The following is a 25,112-nucleotide window of genomic DNA, read 5'->3' on the forward strand; positions in this document are numbered from 1 at the left end:
CTCCATGAAGTGATTATAAAGAATGGGTTGCTATCAGTCAGGATTTGGCCCAGAAGTTGATTGAGAGCCCAGTCGAATTACAGAGGTCCTGAAAAAGACGGGACATGTAATTGTCAATAAAAGCCTTTGAAACATATGAAGTTCTTGTAATTATATTTCAGTTCATTACAGAAACAACTGAAACAAAGATCTAAAAGCAGTTTAGCAGCAAACTTTGTGAAAACTAATATTTGTGTCATTCTCGTTTGGCCACGACTGTAGAGTTCAGTTGACAAAAGTGACGAATTATAAGAAAAAAAAGTGTTATTGAGGGGCCGGACTGTGACATGGATACTGCACATCTCTGGGTCTCACACACACACACACACTCACTTACACTCTCACACACACACACTCAGGTGAGATTAGTGGGCGTGTCTGAGACTCCTGACCCTTCAGCTGATCAGCAAGTTTCATTAAATTATATTTTATTCACACCAGTTTTATGGTGGTTTGTGTGTCTTCTTATTATTATTATTCTCAACAGTGGTGTGTGTGTGTGTGTGTGTGTGTGTAATGTGATTGTAGTCTTGTTCTAAAAAACATTTGTGTGTGTGTCCTGTAGCATCGCGGCTTTTTCCCAGGAGGATGCTGATGACGATTTTTGGTGAATTTGCTTGCTGAGGGTAGTGTGTGTGTGTGTGTGTGTGTGTGTGTGTGTGTGTGTGTGTGTGTGTACGTATGTGTGCACGTGTAACTTGAATGTTTCAGTAACAGCCATAAAATGTCCATGATGTCTCTTTTAAATTGATATTATGTTCATGATTTGTATGAAATAGTTTTGGATTTATTATTTTTTTTGTTTGTTTTTTAACAAACCTGATGTTATATAGTTTTTGTTTGTTTTTCCAATCTGACAATATTTTATGATGAATTTTATTAATTTCCACTACACAGCACTAACAGGTTGTACAGATCACCGTTCCTAAACCAATAAATTAAATAAAACTGTAAATCTGACTGAATATTCGTTAAACTAATCATGAACTTGTATTTAAAATGTTTGTGTGTGTGTGTGTGTGTGTGTGTATACAGTGTACTCAACTGTCCTGCAGGAACACTTTAAGGATTATTGTAGTTTGTTGTTAACAGTAAACACAACTTGGCTAAACTTCAAATTCCTAATTGCAGAATAGAGAAAAGATCAGAGTCTGAAAAGAAGAAGCTTTTTATTGTCATTTAATAACAATAACAACAATAATAATAAAATCCCAGGCTGGTTAATAAACTGCAGTGAGAGTGAGAGCCGTACAGACGTCTCGTTAGTCAGCGTTAGGACTCTGAGCGAGGAGAGAGACGGAGACCAGCTTTATTTATTTATTTTAAACTTCTCAGTCAGGTTCATCCAGTGAGGATAAAACACACACTCCCTCGGGTACAACTCAAATAAATTTAAACAGAAATCATAACCAGTCTCTGTGTATCTGCTAACACTGTTCCACACACACACACATTCCTGAACCAATACATCGGGCTAAAGGGCCTCAGCTTTATTACAAACTAATTCTACATCTAAAAAAAAGTAAATGATGAAGTTATAAAAGAGTTAAAGGCAAACGCTGCCTACTGAATACGTCAGTACAAACCACTACTGAAGGGGGGAACACGACGTCACTCAACTCATAACTAGCAGGGAATCGACCTTAAGCCTCCCTGTAGTCTCTTCTACATCAAACCTCAGTTAAATGCTTGATTAAGCAGTGTCACTATCAGTATACTGCCATCTGGTGGCTGGAAGAGTAAATAGTGTAAATATATACACCGAAATCTGAACACTTTCAGTCTAACAAAGTAAAAAAGTGTCAAGAAAAAGAAAAAAAAATGTTAAAATAAGCCAGTTCTTTTTTTGAACCTCTAAGTTTTGTTGTCAGTATAACGAGTTAATGAGAAAATGATCAACATCCTATACAACAAGAATAACAACAAGAATAAAACAAAACTACAACAAATACGATTAAAATATCAGGTCAATAACAGCAAAATCATTAAAACGTGAATAATTCTGATCACATTTCAAACTGTTGGAAATATTAATTATAAAAAAGCTTTAACAGTTTCAGAAACTTTGAAGACAATTTCCTTATATTTTACACCAGCGAGGACTTTTTCTTTAAGTCTTATTTATAAAAGTGTATATTTTACAGTCTTTTACTGACTGCTGATTGATTCAGGAAAAGACTTTTTAGAAAAATACTTTGTTTTTAAGAAATGTTCCAGCCGTGTTTCCAGCCTGGGACAGAGGACGCGGGTGTTAACCGTCTCCGCGCTCCGTCTGAGGTAGACATTCTGGATTCTTCTTTTGGGAGGAAAAATAATAAATCACAGTTTTCCACAGACAGCATAAAACGTTTATGAATTCCCACTTTTTTAATGATCTCCCAAACAAAACAACAAATAGTTCAAACAGATACAAACAAAAACCCAACAATCTGTCGCATTTAACGTCTAAACAAAAGCTTGGTGTAAACAACACAAATATCAGCCTGAAGTCCTGCTGTACAGGGACGCCAACTTCACACGTCATGAGGATCAGAGTTTTGTGCCGTGGATAAACTTTACTAAACTCAAAGTAACATAAAAAAAAATCAAACAAAATGTTGAGCTGCTTTGAAAAGCGCGACAGTTTGAATAACGCTAAAGAAAACTTTAAACTGAACCCGTCAGGACGGAAAGATGGCGGGAGGCTGGTGAGGGTTAGTGCAGGCAGAGGGTTAGCTGCTCGAAACGGCGTTAGTTAGCTCGGTGGCGTCGCAGGAGGCGGTGCCCATGTTTGTTTATTTATTTATTTATTTGCCGGTGTTCCCAGGATTCTTACGAGTATGAATTCAGGCATTCTTTTGAGCGGGACTGGATGTCTTGCAGCTCTTGCTCCTCCTTGGTTTTGATGTCTTGGTACGCGTGCATTTGACTCGCGTCCTTTAGGTAGGCCCAATTCGCCGAGAGGATCATTAGGTAGTGGATCTGAGAGAGAGAGAAGCTGTTAACCACGGCAGAGAGCGAGCAACAAAGCAAGCAGAGCTCATTACACTCCCAACATACAGAGACACGCAAGTGTGTGTGTGTGTGTGTGTGTGTGTGTGTGTGATACAATGAGCAAAAAAACATCTCCCAACATAACGTGCAGGTCGCACCACAGTGCAGTTACTCTGATTCATGTCCTGGAACTCTGCAGCTCTCACAGGTTTATATCGACCTGCTCGCTGTGATACGCTCTTGTTACCATAGCAACCGGTACACCGCGCTACACATAATATTAAATATTAAAATAAAGCTTTTTTTAAACGTGTTGTTTTAATGTTTAATGTTTTATGTTATGTTTTAATAAATACAATCTGATCAGCACTGGAGTCCACGGTCCCGGGTTGGACTGCAGACTAGGGCTGGTCCGAATAGCATTTTTTGAGCTTCGAGTATTCTGTAGTGATCAACATCGAATACTCGAAGCTTTGGTGGGAGGGGGGTGTGTATATTCTTATCTCTAATGAAGGCAGGAATCTCTCTGTGTGTCTGTCTGTTGCATTTTTATGTCGAAACCAGGTCATCCAACTGCTGCGAACACAAGGGAGTGCATTTATTTATTTTTTTCGCATTTTTGTGTAATATGGATACAGGCAAGTTGTCATGAACTAACCTGAGTAGATCAGAAGACGTAGCTTTAGCGGTTAGCCCTTTGTAGCGTGGATGGTAAACCCAAACACGGAGTAACACGAGTAGGCAGGATAACCACGCGATTGTTTTAAGGACTCTCTCGAATAGGGAGCAAGGGATTTTAACCTTTAACCTTTAACAATTTAACCTGCGTTCTATTAACACACACTCAATCTGAAAGCAACCCAAGAAAGTGAGTACTCACGAATCGGCGAAAGCGGCCGAAGCGACATGGGCGAACTCAATGACTGAGCGATGTGCCGCGCCATCTTGTCTCCTTTTATGCTTCCTGGTTCACGAGCGTATTATTTCCTAGTCCTAGTGCCGGTCGCGGACCGAGTGTGCATGACACAAGTTTGCCACAAGGGCTAGTCATTTAAGCGCGAATGAGAACCGTTTCGCAAGGATCGATGTCACGGGTTAATTTTTTTTTTTACATTTCCCGAATATTCGAATCTCAAAATGAAAAATCTAATGCCATCCCTCCAAACGAATATTCGAATATTCTGGTCCAGCCCTACTGCAGAGGTTCCAGGATGGACTCCACATTCTCAGGGACACAATGAGTTGTGTATTATTTTTGCTTTAGTAAATAAAAACAGTGTGACGAGAGATCGAGTGTTTATAGCAGTAAGGTCGGTTAGGACAGGAACTTATTTTTGCGGATGTCCAACGAACTCTGAGCCGTTAGAAAATCTATCTTGTTGGTAAGTGTGGTGGACATGCTGTTACAGAAAAACAATCAGTTTCAGGATGGTGGTGGTGAAAAACACAAACACAGTCTAGCAAAAACACATTTACACTGAACACTCGGTCCCCAAAAACCACCGACCGCCTGCATTTACACTAAACATTAAGATTATTAATAATGTTGTTGTTGTTGTTTCTGCAATATTACTGAAACATGCTACCTCTGCAGGTAAAAACCTATTAACAGTGCCATCTAGCTCGGTCCCCACAAAACACATACACACACACACACACACACACACACACAATGTTCCAATAAACCCAAGTCCCACCATTATTATTATTATTATTATTAGACAGGAAAGCGATGTAAGCCAGAGAAAGCGAGGGGTTAGTAAAGAGAACCTGCGATGCGTGTGTGTGTGTGTGTGTGTGTGTGTGTGTGTGTGTGTGTGTGTACGTCTCCAGTGATTATGCAGATGAAGCTGGACGTTGATTAACAGAGCTGAAATGATGATGAAGACCACTGAGGATGGTTTTGTAAACAAAACATGTTTATTTTTTTATTTGCCAAAAAAAGGCTACAATTGTTTTCAGAAGTTAAAGCTTACACTGAGTAAAAGTAAACATTTACTGAAACTTAAGAAAATATAATAAAAAATAGCATGCAGCTGTTCTGCTTTATAAAAAGAAAGAACCGTCTAAATAATAAAAGATACACGAGTTAAAATGTGGACCTGAGTCCTGAGAAACGGAGGGTACGTCGGGGGTGCTGGGGGGACGGGGACGGGGACGGACTTCATGTCTGTCCTCTCCATTATAATATTCAGAAATTAGCATTCTCTAATTATTCATTATGTTTTTTTTATGAACAGACTGTAGCAACGCGGCTATGGCAGCTAACTGACGGATCATGCTAACTGCTGATCATGCTAACTGACGGATCATGCTAACTGTACACATGCTACAATGTTAACTCAGTGCTAGCTGACTGGTTGTTTCCTGAATTAGCCTTGCAGCAATGCTAGCATAATGTAGAGCTAGCATATGACGTAACAATTCTACAGTTGTGAGAGAGTTTCTTCTCAAACACTGTTGCTGGTTCAATCAGAATGTAGCAGCACCGTGTTAGCCACATGCTAAAGTTTTCACACGCTGTTAAACTCCACCTTTAGTGCTCATATTTTACACGGCGACTTAATTTTTCTTTCTGGTTAGTTATTTTAGAGCATAAAAACTGAAGTTTAAGTCCCGGTTTTCTTTTTGTTTTGTTTTATTTATTTATTTACAGAGTTTTCTTGTAAATTTAGCGAAGACGTTATGTATAAAAATTTTTAGCTTCTTGCTTTTAAGAAAAGCTTAGAAGGCAGCTGGTGTTTCTAGCAGCGTCAGCAAGGCAAGTGTGTGTGTGTCTGTGTGTGTGTGTGTGTGTGCGCGCTATAGTGTTAACTGTGGACTTGTTAGCTTTATTAGCCTGGTAGCTAAGCAACGTTAATGCTGAATGGCTTGGCTAATTATCTACATTTGTAAAAAGTGAAAAATTAGCATAGGGTTTCCGCTCAAACCGGCCCTTTTAATGCTAGCATAACCAGCATTTATATTATTATTATTATTACTTTTTTGTTAGTTCATTCAAAGTAAATGATCTCTATTGAATGTTTTTTTTAAAGCTAGCTAGGAAACTGCTGAGCTCCGCGCGTCTAAGAAAGCTAAACACAGATACAGTTATTTAATTCTATTTACACACCGCATGGTGAGTTACTGTTTGGGTTCTTTTCTCGTTTCTCCTTTCACTGTTTGTCCACACGATTCCTGCGCGAGTTTAAAACTTAGTGCAACAGTCTTCTCTGCTCTTAAACTTCAGAAGGGCAAAGTTATAAGTGGTAGCCATCATGTAGATGAACTGGGGGAAGAAGAGAAAGAAACGAAAGAAATGAATAAGAATGATGCATGATGAAGCCCAAACACCTGGGTTTGATATTTCTTTCACTTAATGCAGCTTAGCTTAGCTGGGTCCAAGTGTGTGTGTGTGTGTGTGTGTGTGTGTGTGTGTGTGTAAGAGGAGGAAGGACCAGCTGTGTGCACTGCTCGGTGATGTTCAGGGACAGAGGACAGGTCAGCACACACCCGAGTTCAACTTACCATGGCGATGACGGTGGCGCCGGCTCCAGCACATGCTACGATGTACAGGTGGTAGGACAGGTAGAACTGAAACAGGAGACAAGAACAAAGAAAGACCACTTTATTAAAAAGGAAAAAAACAAAGAAATCCACATTACTTTGTTGAGTCTCTGGATTTAAATGTTTGTAACTTTGACACTGTTCGATCCATCCACCATAAACACTCGGACAAACTACCGAACTGCAGGAGACGATACCACGTCCACCACCAACACATCAGCGCACCACATCCACCTGCGATCCAAGTCCACCATAAAAAGGTGTTAACTTGAGCATTACTGCTGGAGGAGCGCCGCTGATCTTACAACTGGGCAACTGGGCTCACTCCTGTGACTGCTGGAGACCTCACACCTGCCGCAAACTCCCTAATAAACTGTCAGCTTCTGGAGTTACACGTCTCCCGTAATCCTCCTAAACTCCACACGGTGTACACACACACAAACAGAAACAGGATTAGAGAACATTGATTGATAAGGCTACGCGTCTATTGTAATCCTCCTAGCAAACTGGCAACCCGCTGCACTGTTCACACTTAACCTCGTGACTTTACTCTTTCTAAGCGTATGACTGTGTGGCCACTACCAGCTCCACCACCATCATTAAGTTTGCTGACGACACCGTCGTGGTGGGCCTGATCTCTGATAACAACGAGACGGCCTACCTGAAGGAGATTAGGAATCTGGAGAACTGGTGCCAGAGGAACAACCTCCTTCTAAACGTCAGCAAGACAAAGGAGCTGATAGTGGACTTTAGTACAAAGCAGGTGAGGAACTACCAGACCCCCGTCATCAACAGGAGCCCAGTGGAGAGAGTGGACAGCTTCAGATACCTCGGTGTTCACATCACGCAGGACCTGTCATGGTCCTGTCACATCAACACCGTGGTAAAAAAGGTCAGACGGCGTCTCTACCACCTCAGACGCTTGAGAGACTTTAGACTGCCCTCCAAGGTGCTGAGACACTTTTACTCCTGCACCATAGAGAGCATCCTAACAGGAAACATCTCAACCTGGTTCGGGAACAGCACCATGCAGGACAGACGAGCTCTACAGAGGGTGGTGAGATCAGCTAAGCGCATCATCCACACCGAGCTCCCTGACCTGCACTCGATCTACTGCAAGCGGTGCTGGACCAAGGCCAGGAAGATGGTGAAGGACCTCAGCCATCCCAACAATGGACTGTTCTCTCTGTTGAGGTCTGGGAAGCGATTCTGCTCCCTGAAGGCCAACACAGAGAGACTGAGGAGGAGCTTCTTCCCGCAGGCAATACGGTCTCTCAATCACAATCACACCACCACACAGTACTGACACACACATATGGTTTTTACACACACACTGGACATTCATTTACACTAGTGTCCACTGCACAACTACACCTGGTGGTCATTAGTTAAATCACTCTGTCACAAGACACTTTAAATAAATCACTTTAAGCATATTTGCACTGCACAAGACACTTTAAATATGTTGATAGCACAACCCTGGACATTACCATTCTTTCATTACCATTACATATCTAACTTCATTCCACACAAAAATGCCATAAATTACATTAAAAAATTACATAAAAAGTACAGCTGTTTTTCTTATTGTTCTATATTTCTTCATATATTTTCTATATTGTGTATTTTTGTACTGTACGGTTATTTTATTTTAATTTTATATTTTATTACATTCTTTCTTAGTTAAATTTACCTTCTATTTTATTTTTCATATTTATTTTCTATTTATACTCTTTTATTTTAAGGTCACTAGCGGTCGTACAAGCATTTGACTGCACATCCTACTGTGTATGACTGTGTATGTGACTAATAAAATTTGAAATTTAAATCTGACTTCTGTAATACCTCGTGCGAGTTACAAACGTTGAGAAGCTTCTCGCCGCAAGCAGCACCTGGAGTAGCGCTCCACGGGATAATACCTGCAAGAGAAAAATAATCAATAACAAAAATATATTATTATTATTATTATTATAAAAATATATATTTATATAATAAATACCAAAAATATAAAAAACAGGACTCAAAATATATTTGTGTTGATCTTAACAGTGTAGCAGTTTTGTTTAGTGTTTGGCTCGAAAACTAAGAAGAATATTATGGAACTCCAAAGTGTTCAAAATTAAATAAATAAATAGGACATGATGAAATGAATAACTCTATAAATAAATAAGACACATCTATGTAATATGAGAACGATATTGTGAAATAATGGAACATATTTTGAAAAATAGCTTATTATTGTGAAATATATTCCACTCTGGAGATTATTTTCCCCAATAACAGAGATTATTGCAGAGGCATTTTATTTAATTCATGCTGTTTTTATTTCAAAATGTCATTTTTTCAAAGTCAGTTTTTATTTCAAAATCCTGTTTTTCACGATGGCCTATTTATTTCATAATGCGACTTTTTAGCAGAATGAGTCGTTCTGTCAATCAAGAGCGATGGGGCGGAGCCAGCTGTGTGATTGGTTGCTCCTTTATTCAGTCATAAGTAATAGCTCATGAAGTATCGATTTAGGTCTAATGGTGCAATACGTATTCTATGCAGTAGGTGGCAGTACAGTGTCTACTGGTAAATTATCCCTGTCTATCTGATCAGCTAAAATAAGCAGAACTGACTGAAGTTCACACCAGTCCGCCATCTGCCGTGACTTTTGACTTAACACACAACTTACTAGTATAAAAATATAACGCAATACAGAAATAAATGCTTTTTAAGTATATTATTTAAAGTATCACTGAACATACACTACTGTTCAAAAGTTTTAGAACACTCTCTAACTCCATGATGGTTCCTGATGTCTATTTCTTTCTACACTGTAAAGGCTGAAGGTGTCCAAAAAATGCATTAATCTCCTTTGAACAGTTAATGGTGAGATGTTTCTGCTACTTCTGCTCTGTAAAGACTTCATAACGCCTCTAATCTCAGGTGCTGTTAATTGGTCATTTTTCAGGCTGATAACTCTAAATGAACTTCTCGTCTGAGACAGAGGTAGGTTTTGGTCTCGCCCTCCTGGGACGGCCTTCATGAGAGCCAGTTTCATTATGGTGCTTGACGGATTTTGCAAATGCACTTGACAATACTGTTCTTGCAAGAACTATTACAGAAAGGCCGACCTCTGTGTCTTAAAATAACAACTAACAGACTAAAGACAATATTTTAGCAGGTCAGGGAGGATCATCTTGATGCATTCAGTGTAAGATACACCACTCAGTGTATCAGCAAGCAAGTATACACCAATCAGTGTGAGCTGTAAGTGCAGCAGGTCAGTGATGATGAACCAGTGCCTGCTGATGATGACCAACACCTCTCCCCTGATCTACCAGAGTGAAAATGATGCCAATCAAACTGAACAGGTCATCTGGAATAAAATCAGTAGCAGCATCAGCTCATGCTAGTAATTATTATTGTTCTCTTGGGGCCTCCGAGTGGCGCAGTGGTAAAGCGCTCGCCCTATCATCTGGAGATCGCTGGTTCGAACCCCGGGTGATGCTGTTTACCTCTCACAGCCGGAGGCACAGAGAGAGCTGATTGGCCGAGCTCTCTCAGGGGGGAGGGATGAGAGGTACTTGTGCTCCCACATTAGTCACGGCTCTACAGCCAATCAGGGGCGTCTGTGAGCTCGCGCACACGGAAGGAGCGGATAGCGACGGGGAGTAATTGGCCACGACTAGATTGGGGAGAAAATCGGGGAAAAAGAATTGGACAGGACTAAATTTATAAAAAAATATATATATATAAAAAAATTATTATTGTTCTCAATATTAATTCAAAATAATATTTTCTCAGCATCATTTTGAAATAATATTGTCTAAAATAATAGTACAGAAGGGGAGGGGTGTTGGGTACAGAAGGGGAGAGGTGTTGGGTACAGAAGGGGAGGGGTGTTGGGTACAGAAGGGGAGAGGTGTTGGGTACAGAAGGGGAGAGGTGTTGGGTACAGAAGGGGAGAGGTGTTGGGTACAGAAGGGGAGAGGTGCTGGTCATCATCATCACTGACCCTGAGGTTGCTGGATCCAGACTCTCTGTCCCTGACTGTAATGTTAGAACTGTAATTTCCCCTCACACAAAAGGCAGAATCTGATAATTTGAAGAATTTCACAGCATCTGCTTTTAAAGATTTTTCTTCTTTAAGTACTGACTGGTCCGGACACATTGACCAGCGGCTCACCGGGAGAACGCCCGGTACTCCAGACGGTCAGTCCGTCACTGAGCCCAGCACATTACTGCTAGCTGTAGCGGCGGTCCGCGGAGCAGGTGTCCAGGGAAACTAATCGATGTTAAAGGATCAGCCAATAGGCGCGCAGGTCCAACCCACTGGCGCTGATTGACAGAACGACTAATTCTGCTGAAAAGTCGCTTTATAAAATAAATAGGCCATCGTGAAAAACAGGATTTTGAAATAAAAACAGCTGGAATTAAATAAAATGCCTTTGCAATAATCTCTGTTATTGGGAAAAAATATATATATTTCACAATAATAAGCTTTTTTTCCAAAATATGTTCCATTATTTCACAATATTATTCTCATATTACATGTATGCGTCTTATTTATTAATAGAGTTATTTATTTCATCATGTCCTATTTATTTATGTAATTTCGAACACTTTGGAGTTCCATAGGATATCAGTGTTATGGTGGTGTTCATAAATAAACATGATACTCAATATTCAATTAGTTGTTTACATTTTAAATGATTTATTAAAATTATTTTGTTCATTATTACAGGCTCTGCTTCGGAGTAAAATGATCTACATGATGACATTATTAGGGTTTGACGCACCGTACTGCCGCATGTCCACACACACAGAGGAGTTGCCTGGAGGTCCCATGGACGCACACGTGGACCAGATGTTATAAAACAGGAAAACTGGAATGGAGGAAAAGCCGAAGACTCCGAGCCAAGCCACTCCGAGAACATACGTCAGGAAGACAAACTGAAGAACAAGGAAGGTTTTTAAACATCAACATCTCAGGTTCGAGTGGAGTTACAGCAGCGATGAGGCAGTGAGGCAGGAACTAAAGCGGAGCGGTGTGTGTAAAGTGGAGCGGTGTGTGTACAGTGGAGCGGTGTGTGTAAAGAGGAGCGGGGTGTGTAAAGAGGAGCGGTGTGTGTAAAGTGGAGCGGGGTGTGTAAAAAGAAGCGGTGTGTGTAAAGAAGAGCGGTGTGTGTAAAGAAGAGCGGAGTGTGTAAAGCGGAGCGGTGTGTGTAAAGCGGAGCGGTGTGTGTAAAGAAGAGCGGGGTGTGTAAAGAGGAGCGGGGTGTGTAAAGTGGAGCGGGGTGTGTAAAGAGGAGCGGTGTGTGTAAAGCGGAGCGGAGTGTGTAAAGAAGAGCGGTGTGTGTAAAGAGGAGCGGAGTGTGTAAAGCGGAGCGGAGTGTGTAAAGCGGAGCGGTGTGTGTAAAGCGGAGCGGTGTGTGTAAAGCGGAGCGGTGTTTGTAAAGCGGAGCGGAGTGTGTAAAGCGGAGCGGTGTGTGTAAAGAAGAGCGGAGTGTGTAAAGCGGAGCGGTGTGTGTAAAGCGGAGCGGAGTGTGTAAAGCGGAGCGGTGTGTGTAAAGAGGAGCGGTGTGTGTAAAGCGGAGCGGGGTGTGTAAAGCGGAGCGGTGTGTGTAAAGCGGAGCGGTGTGTGTAAAGCGGAGCGGAGTGTGTAAAGCGGAGCGGTGTGTGTAAAGCGGAGCGGAGTGTGTAAAGCGGAGCGGAGTGTGTAAAGCGGAGCGGAGTGTGTAAAGCGGAGCGGGGTGTGTAAAGAGGAGCGGAGTGTGTAAAGAAGAGCGGTGTGTGTAAAGCGGAGCGGTGTGTAAAGCGGAGCGGTGTGTGTAAAGCGGAGCGGTGTGTAAAGCGGAGCGGTGTGTGTAAAGCGGAGCGGTGTGTAAAGCGGAGCGGTGTGTGTAAAGAAGAGCGGTGTGTGTAAAGAAGAGCGGTGTGTGTAAAGAAGAGCGGAGTGTGTAAAGCGGAGCGGTGTGTGTAAAGCGGAGCGGTGTGTGTAAAGCGGAGCGGTGTGTAAAGCGGAGCGGTGTGTGTAAAGAGGAGCGGAGTGTGTAAAGAAGAGCGGTGTGTGTAAAGAAGAGCGGTGTGTGTAAAGCGGAGCGGTGTGTGTAAAGCGGAGCGGTGTGTAAAGCGGAGCGGTGTGTAAAGCGGAGCGGTGTGTGTAAAGAAGAGCGGAGTGTGTAAAGAAGAGCGGAGTGTGTAAAGAAGAGCGGTGTGTGTAAAGCGGAGCGGTGTGTGTAAAGCGGAGCGGTGTGTAAAGCGGAGCGGTGTGTAAAGCGGAGCGGTGTGTGTAAAGCGGAGCGGTGTGTGTAAAGCGGAGCGGTGTGTGTAAAGCGGAGCGGTGTGTGTAAAGCGGAGCGGTGTGTAAAGCGGAGCGGGTCAGTACCATGGCGCTGATGCAGCGGCCGCAGATGGTGGTCTTGAAGTCTCCGTGCAGCTCCTTCACCGCGCTGGTGGTGTAAAAGCCCTCAGCCAACAGGATGATCCCGTAGAGGAAGAAGAACGAGGCGATGCCATAAATAACATACTGTAACAGATGGATTCTGAAGAGGAACACACACACACACACACACACACACACACACACACACAGGCACATCAATACGTTAAGGACCTTTTTAATTAAACTTTTTTTTCCCTTAAGATGAATTAAGACCGACACTTACATGGGCGTGAGCAGGGCGGAGTCGCCTCCGTTGGTGTAGAAGTTGTTCTCGAGGACGGTGATGGTGCCACTCAGGGCTATGTGACCACACCCGCAGAACAGAGCCACGCCCGAGAAACACAGCACGGTGGCAAGCAGGGAGGCGTACGGGACGCCCCCTAAACACTTTATACAGCAGTCCAGGCAACCTGACACACACACACACACATCTATCACACTCTATACACTTCAATTTAAAGAGACAGTAATTCCAAAACCCTGAAACACTTTTCCAGTGTGAGGCACAGGGGGCAGCACACACCTGTTACCCCTACACTCATCACTGAGACACCGGGGGGGGGGGAGAGAGTGTGTGTGTGTGTGTGTGTGTGAGAGAGAGAGAGAGAGTGAGAGAGAGAGAGTAAGAGAATAAGAAAAAGAACAGATATCAGGAGCTTTGTGATTGGTTGCATATCCTAAACTTTGTGATGTAATAATATCGAGATCTGATCATCTCCAATTTCAGATCAGGATCAGTTTAGTTTAGCTGTGTGCGTGTGTGCGTGTGTGCGTGTGTGCGTGCGTGCGTGTGCATACACACATACAGACAGGTGCGTCTCAATAAAATAGAATATAATTGAAAAGTTCAGTAATTCATCCCATAGATTCATCACACATCACACATAGATTATATTTTAAGTCTGTGTGTTTATATGTTTAAATACACACAGCTCTGGAATAATAATAATAATAATAAGGGACACCTGTAATTACCTCCTAAATGCACATCTCTTGGACTTGGTGATCACCCCAAACTCATCCTATTTAATGTGTAAAAGGATTAAAAGGCACTGAGTAATCAACACTCTCCTCCTGCAATGTGGGCGGAGACAAAGTGCTAGAGGTCTTTTAAAGGTCATTGGAGATGTAGGAACACCCATGGAACATGCCAAAAACACTGAAGAGAAAGAAGGTTTCATTCCAGCTTTACTGGCACAAGGATCAGTGAGCGTCAAGATCAAGACACTGGGACCAACAGAGCTACAGCCTGGACGAGGCTGAGAACGACTGTGGCCTGACCTCTAGTGACCTTCACGAACAGTGTGAAACTGAGCTGGGGTGAAGTGCGTGTGAGGAACAGGTCTAAACAAGCTTCTACACGCAGGGCTACGGTCATACAAAGCCAGAAAAATCAGTGAAGAGCAAAGAGGAGCCAGGCTGAAGTTAGACCGGGTCGGTGATGATCTGAGGGCTTCAGGAAGACTGGAGTTGGAGTTGTGAAGGGCGCAGACATCAAGCCAAGTACAGAGTTGTCCTGGAAGAACATTAGCTTCCTTCTGCTGAGATGATCTTCAGAGGATTGGACTATCCAACAGGACAATGTGCCATGCCATAGAACCAGAACCATCAGGACCGGGTGGAGAATCACCAGCTCAAGACCCTGTCATGGTCCAATCTCCAGATTTAAACCCCATTAAAGACTTCTGAAGAAGAAGATGGAGGGTCAGAAACCATCACGTAAAGCTGAACTGTTTGCTTTTTATTATAAAGACTTATATAAAGTTCCACAACAGTCAAGTGAAAAACTGCTGGAGAGACAAAACACATGAAAGCTGTAACTGTAGATCAGGTTATTATTCCACCAAATACTGATTTATTAATGTTATTGAGCCGAAGCATTAACACAATGTGTTTACTAATTATTCACATTTTGGTTTATTTGAGTTATTAACTCCGTAAATACTGTATGATGATATTTAGAATTTAGGGGAAATATTGTCAGCAGTTACACACACACACACACACACACACACACACACATGCAGCTGGAAGGAAATAAACATCATAAACTCATTATATTACAGAGATCTATTATTATATTATATTATATTATATATCCACAGCTGTATATAATGTGTATAATATAATATGTGTGTAAACATATGTACAAGTGTGTGTGTGTGTGTGTGTGTGTGTGTGTGTGCGCATGTCCAATTTTTTTCTTATTTAACTTTATTGTTCTGTTTTCCTTCTCCACAGTTTCCATACTGGGTTAAACTTTATAAATTCCACTCTCTCTGTCTCACACACACACACACACACACACACACTGTGAGACCTTCCTCCATTTCTCTTTGTACACAGACTGAGAGACACGCTATGAATGACAATCAGGGCCTCTCTATTCGTGTGTGTGTGTGTGTGTGTGTGTGTGTGAGAGAGAGATTTGTTCCCAGACAAACACAATAAGGACATGCTCACCATATGGACTGTGACACATTCAGTACAAACACACCAACTCTATAGAGTGAGGGCCAAACACACACACACACACACACACACACACACACAGAGAGAGAGAGAGAGAGAAACAAAAATGCTAATCCTTTATAATGTAGCTAGCTTAGCGTGACTAGCCTGACGCCTGTAGAACTGACCGCTGGAAACTGTGTGTGCGCTAATGTGGCTAATCAGGCAATGCTCACTCAGCTAGCTCAGCTAACACTCTGTGTGTGTGTGTGTGTGTGTGTGTGTGTGTGTGTGCTAATCACTATTGGGAAATGCTCAGATTCATTATCTCACTAGCGCTCAATCATCCGAACGCTCGCTATACAGCGCGGGAACTTTCTCATGAACCTTTGACTTCCCTCTCACACACACACACACACACACACACACACAGGCTGCTGTTTTATCTGAAGCCCATGAGAGTGTAAATGGTGAGTCCGCGGTGAGATCTGTACATCACAGTGGGACTGGAACATCCACCCCGTTATGATGAACACATCACAATATACTTATTAACGTTAAAGACACGTGTGTTTACACGCTTCACGCTTCGGGACACAAACTCACACAGTCCGTCCCAGACATGTTCATGTTCTATTGATCTGAACCTCAGCTCTCATGGTGTCTGACCTGCTTAAAACAACAGGACTTTATACCCAGTGACCCGTTTACTAGAGATCTATTCAGTTACGCATCACGATTCATTTTGACTCCAAAACAGTTTGGTTTTTTTTATGAACTTTATTTATACACACAGCGGTACCTTAACACACCCATTTATGATGACCTGGAGGCGAATGTTTAGGGTGAAACTTCATATTTTATACTGTGTATTCCCAAAGGAAATAATGTAAATACAGATAGTCCGTTCCAGACTCCCCAAATAGTACCAATATTGCCAATTCCCAACACTTTAAATCATATTTTTGCATTAATAAACAATTAAAACCTTCAGAAAATACATTTAAATGAAATAAAATGTGAAATGAATTGACATTAAACCTCACTTAATCTAAACTATGGCACCGCTCGGCACCGGCTGCTTTAATAACCAAACTGAAAGTGACTCCCTTTCTTGTCGCTATACCGTCCTTGATAACGTTCTTCAGGCCCATGGTGCTGTGTCCATCTGTGAGACCTGGCCCTATACCGTCCTTGATAACGTTCTTGAGACCCATGGTGCTGTGTCCATCTGTGAGACCTGACCCTATACCGTCCTTGATAACGTTCTTGAGGGCCCATGGTGCTGTGTCCATCTATGAGACCTGACCCTATACCGTCCTTGATAACGTTCTTCAGGCCCATGGTGCTGTGTCCATCTGTGAGACCTGGCCGGCGCTTGATGCGGCTCGGTTCGTAATATTCTAGTTCTTAAAGCAAAAGATCTGTGCGGTTTAAACTATTACACAAGGTCGGGCGGAGCGGCGTCCAACTGTGGTGGAAGTAAATCACATGCCGAGTTTGTTAATGATTGGAACAAAATCTAGAAAACATTATATAAACTGGGATACAGACAGAACCGTAATACAGATCTATGACAGAGGTATCGTGATGATATCATATTGGAGGTCCATAGTGATTTACTGCCTCGCTACTTTTTACTGTTTCATAGGTTTTACATATTCAATGTTAAATTCCTTAAAAGTTTTGTAAATGTTTGATAAATTAATATTTAAACTGTAAAATAATCTTCCAGAAATGGCAAAACTGTTGGTGCCATTATGTATGAAATCTTAAAGTTTCCATTTTACCCAGAAGTCTTTAGTTAGTGTGTTTCACTTGTATAATGGGGAACATCATGTCAAGTCACAAACTTATTTTTTAAACGATGTTTTTTTTTTAACCAAATACAAAAATTTGTCGTACACACACTAAAATAAAGTTAAACTAAAAATACATTTGCATTAAGCTACAATTTGCACTAAAATATTAGTTTTTACAGAAAGACAGGAACACATCTATTTACTGACTTTCTCCTAGAAACATGTCCGTTTCTACTCATATATGTACTTAGTAATAGTTTTTTTCTATAAATTAACTACCCGTGATGAATTCTTAAGCAGATGATAAAATGAGAAACATCTTCATAAGAATAAGTCCGATATCTTACTTTCTAAATAACTCCCCAAGTTCTCTGCTCAAGAATCATCTTCAACATTACATTTCTATCAGTTAGAGCAGATCTGCGACAGTACGCTTCAGAAAATATCCAAAAACTCATCTTTTGTTCCAATTATAAAGTCTTTCCATACATCACAGTGTATTATTTAGGCTTTAACTGGCGTTGAGGTCACACTGATTTGGAAATAAAGACCTGGACGACGAGCCGTCCCACGGAAAGCGACGGGTTCAATCCCGCTCGGCCATGCGGTCAGAACCCGAGCCGTGAAAGCCGAGTCCTTTTACTCGACAAAGCAAAATATACTCCTCACTTGGAACAGGAAATGTGAGCAGAGGAAGGAGAATGCGTGTCCGAGCCAAACCGAGAACAAAAACACAATTATTGTGCCATAAAGCCCCGTCATCATCCTTCTCCAAAACAAAAACACAGTAAATGTGTGACCGAGCGATCCGGGTCATTATCTCCGTTTAAAGAAAATACAAACTGGATATAAACTGTCCAGTGATGAGGGTTTAACATCTGCCTACCAGTGAGAGCTGGCCCGTCCTCTCTGTTCCATCTTCTGGACACCTCATGCTCAGGATAAACCATCCGCACTGTCTGATATTTTAATATTTCGGCACTGACGGCTGGTGCTTATAGTTGAAGGTGACAGATTCGCTATGAGAGCGTCCTAAAGTTTCATGCTGAAGAAGAACATGGTCCAAGTCAAACAGGCGAAGCATGCGGACAGGTTACAAGTTTGTTCTGTAGCAACTTGTGGAAAGCAGAGGTGGAAGAGAACGTGAATTAACTTCATTACATATTTCATGTATCTGAGGTTTACTTGAGGAGTTTAAACAGTACAAACGTTTTACTTTTACTCCTACAGCAAACATCTATACTTCCTACTTCACTACACTGTTACACTGTTCTGAATGGAGGCCTTCACCCGTACCCGAGTACTTTTTGACCTGGGGTATCTCTACTTCTATTCAGGATTTGTCTACTTTGCCCAGCAGTGGTACGTACCAAAGCTTCAGGAGGTTAGTGTTTAATGGATATTGTACCATGAACACTGAAGCTAACTCAGAGGTGTGCGTGTATTTCTTACCCACATTACATTACATCCGCTCAACAATCGCACCAGAGAAACTGTTCTGCAAATTGTAGACACACAGCATCGCGAAAATGAGTGTATTTTAATAAACGCACTCTATATTTTTCTGGTGTTTTTTTTCCCACTATAAAACATTTGAAGGTTTACCCAAATCATTTTAAAAAGTGTAAAATGATTTAAAATTATACAACAAATTAAATTATACAACAGAGCATGTTCGATCTGACTGCACGGTTGTACCAAGAGCGGGATTGGACAAATCATACACGTGTACGGAGCTCCTATTCGAAGCCAGCATGGAGCGCCCGATACGATAACATCGCAATACCTCGGTGTCCATTCGAGTTCATTGTCATTCTGTAAATATCACAATTTTATAAATATCCGGATCCTATATTACATTTAACATTTTGTTACCATTCTAAATTAACTTAGTAAAAACTTTGCCGCTTGCCAAAGTGTAAATAGTTTAGAGAGCACCACCTGCAGGATTATAACTGTAACATTTTACAACCTCAAATGCAAACTTCAAACTAATTTTAACAATGGACTAAAAAAAAATCTACTTTGAAGTCAGTGTGATACATTATTTGCCAAACAAGGGAATCGCGATACATCGCCAAACTCATTATCTCAAAATTGAATTAAAATAAAGAAGTTATAAAAAGTTTCAAACATTACCATTCCTCATTTTAGATTAAACCTGTCTGTGTTTTTTCTGAGCTACTAGTTTGTAAGAGTTTTGTTGAACACGGCCCTGATGCCAGTAACTACACTGACGTTATCCAACACTCATGTAGGGCTGGAACGATTCCTCGAGTACTCGAGACATTCCACAGTGTTTGAGTAAGTGATGGAGGCAAAATCTTCTGCCTTGAAGCTTCTTTTAATTAACGTTTAAAGCTTGCGTTATGTTTTTGCGCAAACATTTGTTTGGTGTGATTCTGGAGCGCTTCCGTATACAAGCCGCCAGTAAACACTGATGAAGAAGAAGCGCTGACGTCACCCACAAAGCGGAAGGAGACGCAAACAGTTAGTGTGTGATCTGATTATATCTGATTATATCTGATTTATTTCCACATATGAAGGAGGCCTGAAACCGATCTCAAAATATCAGAATGCTGTTTACATGGACATAGAACATATCCGATACGTGTCACATATGAGCAGAACATCAGAACTGGGTCACATTTAACTGTAAACGTAGCGTTAGTTATAAGTGCCGCGTTCCGATCAGCGAGTGATTCCCCGCGAAGTAAACTGCACAGGGAGCAGGGAGCACACTTTAGAGTGCACTGTGACATGGACCCCAGAAATCGGCAATCCTATGCTCTTCCTGTGATATTCTGGAATTTCTAAAAAGAAAACCAACTAATCTTTGTTTCTCTTATATATTTTAAATTCCTGTTTAATTAAGAAAAATTTAATTTTATCCGATTACTCGATTAATTGATTAAATCTTTGGTAGAATACTCGATTACTAAAATATTTGATATCTACAGCCCTACACTTGTGTATTAAACACTCGACCTTACACACTAATGGAACGGCCGCAACCGGGGGGAGGGGGGGGAGGGATGGGGCGAGTTATAAAGGGGCAAATAACAAGCTGTTTTAAATCTTTGCTTCATGGAGTGTAATTTCTTTCAGTAAGTGGACGCTAACCAGAGACACTGAATCAGCAGGACAGTAATTGCATGTTTGGACTTTTACATCCAAGTTTTCCTGGGAAAGCATTAATGTGTGGCAGGAAAGACGGAGTAATGATAGTAAAGCCAGGAATCCAACAAATACTGCAGAAGATTTCATCCAAAACCTGTTTAAAAGAAAATAGCCAGGAATGTAAGATCCCAAATGAGAACTGTAATAAAAATAAAGAAATAATATATGTAATAAATGTTTATTTTATATTATATACAAATGTACAGATATAATAGACGTGTTTCTCGCAGCGGCCCAAGTGAGGTAGAGCTGAGCCGCTAAAGATGGAGGGTTTTAACAGACATGGTGTTAAATATTTATTTATATAAAAATTTAAATAAAAATTTATTTATTTATTTTTTGTTTTTTTTTGTCGTGCTGTTTTTGTCTTGTCATTTGTTTTCTGTTCTGGAAGCTCTGTCACTAAAACAAATTCCTTTTACGTGTAAGCGTACTTGGCAATAAAACTCTTTCTGATTCTGATTCTGATTCTGATATATATATCCTTAATCCTTAAGGCCACCAGCCGGTACCGATCGGTGCGTAGGGCAACCAGAGTTCTCCATTGTAGAGGACTTTCGCTGTTTCCGTAGCGGTTGTTTTTTTCCGGGGCGGGTTGCTAGCCCAACGCCCAACCCTTCTCCGTTCTCACTTGGGAACCAGCAACGGCGGAGCTCTAGACCTCCGGCTGCGAGAAGTTACAGCCTCACCCGGGAACCGAACCCTCGATCTCACTGTAATCACCCTGCAGGACTTTAACACAGCGTCAGCTCTCACGCTCATGGTCTGAGTGAAGTGAAGCTGTAGACGGAAACGTGGCGTCACGAAATCACCTCCGCACATCTCCTCGCTCTCTCCTTTATTTCTCCACACGCCATTAAACCTGCGCTGGAAATAAGCTGGAGTTTTCCCACAGGCTGGAAGTCACGGCCTCAGGTTCCCATCTGCTGAATATTCATGAGCACCAACAGCGGCCCTATTGAGCTCATTCACACCACAAACAGGCAGAAAGAGGCCGCTGGACACCGCGGCACGTTGTAGCACAAACACCAGGGAGTTCTGGGAAATGTGGTGAGAGTCATATAACAAAAAATGTAGAGGAAGTATGATTAACCTCCGTATCCCTAGTAAACTTTGGCGACACCAAAGACGACGACACGACAAAAGATCTGATCTGCAGGAACGAACCAGTGAACCGTTAGCCGTGTTAATTTCCCAGTTATTAATATTTAGGTTGATTAAAGATACAGATACTAAACAATTATGTTGCTATAAAGTTGCTGTGCAGGACTTTAAATGGTTTATTAAATTCTAAGCCGTGTTGGTGTCCAGCACCAAGTGCTGCACCTTATAAACACATCTTCACACTAGCTTCCTTTCCTTTAGCTTGGTATCACACGTTCACTTGTTAGAAACTGCAGAACTGTTTGTCAGTGTCCGTATCACCGACTCCACACTCATGTCTTTGTATGAAACAGCACACCCCCCCCATCAGCTGCACTCTTCAGCCACGACCACGACTCTCTTGACCTTTGACCTAAAACTCTGGAGCCTTAGACCCTCTTGACAAAGCCCCAGAGCTGAAGCCTGTGAACCAGGAACAATGGATGTCCAGTGGGAACGAACGCTCAGCACGGCCGCTCATGACACCGATACGCGCAGAAAGGTCACTCCTCAAGTCCTGCACTTTATAACGTATCCCACAATTCTGCTCGCTGGATGCAGGTTACCGTGTGCTCCATCTACCACCGGCAAATAAGAAGAGAACCTTGTGCTCATTATGGGATGGAAAGTTTGGCTTAATAAGCAGCTGAAGCAGAGATGTTGCTGAGCTTCCAAACAACAGAAAGTATGGAATGCAATCTGGACCCAGATGTTCTTGTAAATGAACACAGCTGCAAGGTTCCTGAGGATACACGTACTACAGGCTAGCAGACTTTCTTCTCCAGGTCAGGGTCAGCAAGGAACCAAAACTTGACCTAGAAACACTGGACGTTGGGTCTACTGACGTAGACGCTGGCTGAAGCAACAGTGCACTGTGGACCAGACAACACGTCTGCTGGAACAGAGCCGAATACAGCTGGAGGTCTGACTGGGGCCTCACCACAGCCTCCTGATTGGCCCAAGACTCCAGAAGAAGAAACATCTTGAAGATGGTGTTTTGCATATAAAAGCGATTTATGATCCATCATGCTTACGCAAAATAATGACTTTCAGGTTTCAAAAGAAAATAATTTAAATTTAAAAAACTGAGTGTGTCTTTAACATGGCATGGCGCCAACTTCACATTTCACCATTTCATCCAAAACCAGAATAAAGGATTGTATGGTACAGCTGGTTCAGAGTGAAGAAGCTGGGAATGAAAATGCTTTAACTGGTTAAGTAGTATAGATGCTGCGTTCACAAACATCGCTGGGTAAAGTCCCAGGGCCTCGAGTCAACATCCACCTGTCTATTATCTATAGCACTTCCTGTTTATGGCAGCAGGGGGCCACAAGGTGGGGCAGCAACCCATCACAATTGTACATTCTGGGCAAACTGGGGACTTCAGGTCAGCCTACAGCGCATATCTTTGGACTGTGTGAGGAAACCGGAGTACCCAGAGGAAACTCAATAAGCACAGGCTTATGCAAACTACACACACAAACACACACACAGCGGAGTTAAGATTTAACCCCCCAACCCTACAAAGGGTAAAGGACCAAAAGCAAGAATGTTATTTTTCAGTGGAAACTGAAATTAACTGGGGAAAGCGTCAATGAGCCTCAGATCAAGCTGATAAAAACACAGACTTCCATCCAAGTCAAACATCTGACCGTTAAACTCTGATAAACAAATGCAGGAATGCACGACTCAGGGTTGCAGAGATACGGGACTTTAAAAACTGTGTGTGTATTCCGGACACCAGGCCTGAAACAGAAACTGGGACATTGTCACTAACCGCGGGGGGCTGGGGAGGGTGCGGGGACGGGGGGGGGCAAAATACAAATACAGTCGGTCCATAAATTGTCCATAGAAACATAGAAAAGTTTTTATGTGTTTAGACTGTGCACACCAACATTATTGAAAGTCAAGACTATTAGCTTTAATTCAGGGGCTTTGACAAGAGTGTGGCATCAACCATTCAGGAATTACAGCCATTTTCATACACACCCATTTTGGGGCTCATAAATAATGGAACGAACTAACATAATGACAAACAAAAAAAACGCCTTTAATACTCGTTTCATTTCAAATTCACTGTGGTGGTGTGGAGGAGCCAAATGCCAAAAAAAACTCATCTTTGTTCCAAAATTTATGGACTTCACTGTATATTCAGTAAAAATAGTTTGTTCATGTTGTGGATGTTCCATGACCAGAGGCTAGCTCACGTGAATGTTTCATCTCCAAACCATTTTAAAGGCTTCTCCCTAAATCCTGGTCCTGACAGTACCCTCACGTCGCCCCATGAGTCATTTCCATCATCTTTAGGAAAATCTGATGCTGCGGGACCGAGCCAGGGAACACTGCTGGGGAAAGTCTGAATCAGTCGCAGCTCATCGCTCGTACTGCAGCTTCTCAGAGTGAAACCGAAGGAAGTCATCGCAGAATTCAGTCTCCACCTGCACCGATACGCCAACTGAACCACGTGGACCAACGCGCTCTGAAGGACGGACGGCGTCGGGCACCACCGCCAATCAGAGCACGTCCAGTGCAGCTGTTTGTCAAGCAGGCTCTCTGTGGTTTGGCTTGGCCCAGGCAGGAGCTGTAGAGTTTCGTTTTGAGTCCAGTGCTTCACTGTGTGTGTGTGTGTGTGTGTGTGTGTGTGTGTGTGTGTGTGTGTGTGTGTGTGTGTGTGTGAGAAACCTTGCAAATCAGCCAGGCTCTTTGGCAAAGCCGTTCTTCTGGCTCCGGACCAACAGCTTAGCGAGCATCTGATCTATCGCCTGAAAGACCACGTTTCATGGGTTTTTTTTCTTGGGAGTTGTCAAGTTCAGTTCCCAAAACCAACATTTGACATTTTTAACAGGTTTATTGTTTAACCCGTGAGGAACATCTGTCGGTGATCCCCTGTAACAGTTCACTTTTAGGATTCTGACACGGAAAAGGAGCACAACATCATCAGGATGATCTTAGGGACGTCTCATACTGTCCAAATACAAACGCAACAAGTGTTAGTGTTAGCATGCCGAGCCCCCGACCCGACCCGACCCGACCTAAACCCCGTCCTAGAGGAAGTACGGATACCGAACAAGACAAGGCGCTAAGACTGGGAACATGTTAAATACGTGTATAACGATATATTCGTGATGTGTTTAATGATTCTGGTGATAGCATCATGGTTCCAGCGGGAGGTACTGTAGCAGATGTTTGGTGTGCTGATGTCACAGGGGGCGTGGTCATTGCTGTAGGAGTTATTATGGTGTACAATTCGGTGTTTACTGCAAGCTCTGGACCTAACACTCATTCACTAGTGTGGCGGTATTAGCATGAACGTTACCGCTTTAGAAGCTGATCTGATTGAGTGGAGTTGTACAGATGATGAACGGACCGAGCTGGACCGGCCTAAAGCTCCGCCGCATCGCTGTCTTTAGTAAGAAATAAAATTAGTCTGAACCCCACAGCGCCACCATCAGCATGTCGTCCGGTTTAGTACCAAGCGCTTTATATAATATAACTATAATATAAGAATGAAACCGCTAGCTGCTAAGAGACAGCGCGGTCCCAGC

General features: G+C 42.2%; 2 protein-coding genes across 4 annotated transcripts in view; one reads left to right on the forward strand and one right to left on the reverse strand.

Annotated features, from left to right (window-relative positions):
• Nucleotides 1-1,019, forward strand: part of ofd1 (OFD1 centriole and centriolar satellite protein) — a 15,383-nt gene extending 14,364 nt beyond the window's left edge. For both annotated transcript variants that reach the window (XM_053495822.1, XM_053495823.1), the window contains exon 22: nt 605-1,019. In XM_053495822.1, the coding sequence (XP_053351797.1) occupies nt 605-650 (46 nt within the window). In that variant the 3' untranslated portion in view covers nt 651-1,019. The remainder of the gene's footprint in view (nt 1-604) is intronic.
• A 1,368-nt stretch (nt 1,020-2,387) lies between these two features.
• gpm6bb (glycoprotein M6Bb) overlaps nt 2,388-25,112 on the reverse strand; it is a 30,378-nt gene continuing 7,653 nt past the window's right edge. Inside the window, exons 2-7 of one of the 2 annotated variants that reach the window (XM_053496367.1) lie at nt 13,215-13,401; nt 12,935-13,091; nt 11,346-11,499; nt 8,404-8,477; nt 6,520-6,585; nt 2,388-3,000 (exon numbers count right to left, since the gene is read on the reverse strand). In XM_053496367.1, the coding sequence (XP_053352342.1) occupies nt 2,851-3,000; nt 6,520-6,585; nt 8,404-8,477; nt 11,346-11,499; nt 12,935-13,091; nt 13,215-13,401 (788 nt within the window). In that variant the 3' untranslated portion in view covers nt 2,388-2,850. Of the gene's footprint in view, nt 3,001-4,910; nt 6,281-6,519; nt 6,586-8,403; nt 8,478-11,345; nt 11,500-12,934; nt 13,092-13,214; nt 13,402-25,112 lie in introns of those variants that run through there. The other variant, XM_053496368.1, reaches the window with a different exon arrangement.

The sequence above is a fragment of the Clarias gariepinus genome, chromosome 5 (assembly GCF_024256425.1).
Source record: "Clarias gariepinus isolate MV-2021 ecotype Netherlands chromosome 5, CGAR_prim_01v2, whole genome shotgun sequence".
NCBI classification, from domain to species: domain Eukaryota; kingdom Metazoa; phylum Chordata; class Actinopteri; order Siluriformes; family Clariidae; genus Clarias; species Clarias gariepinus.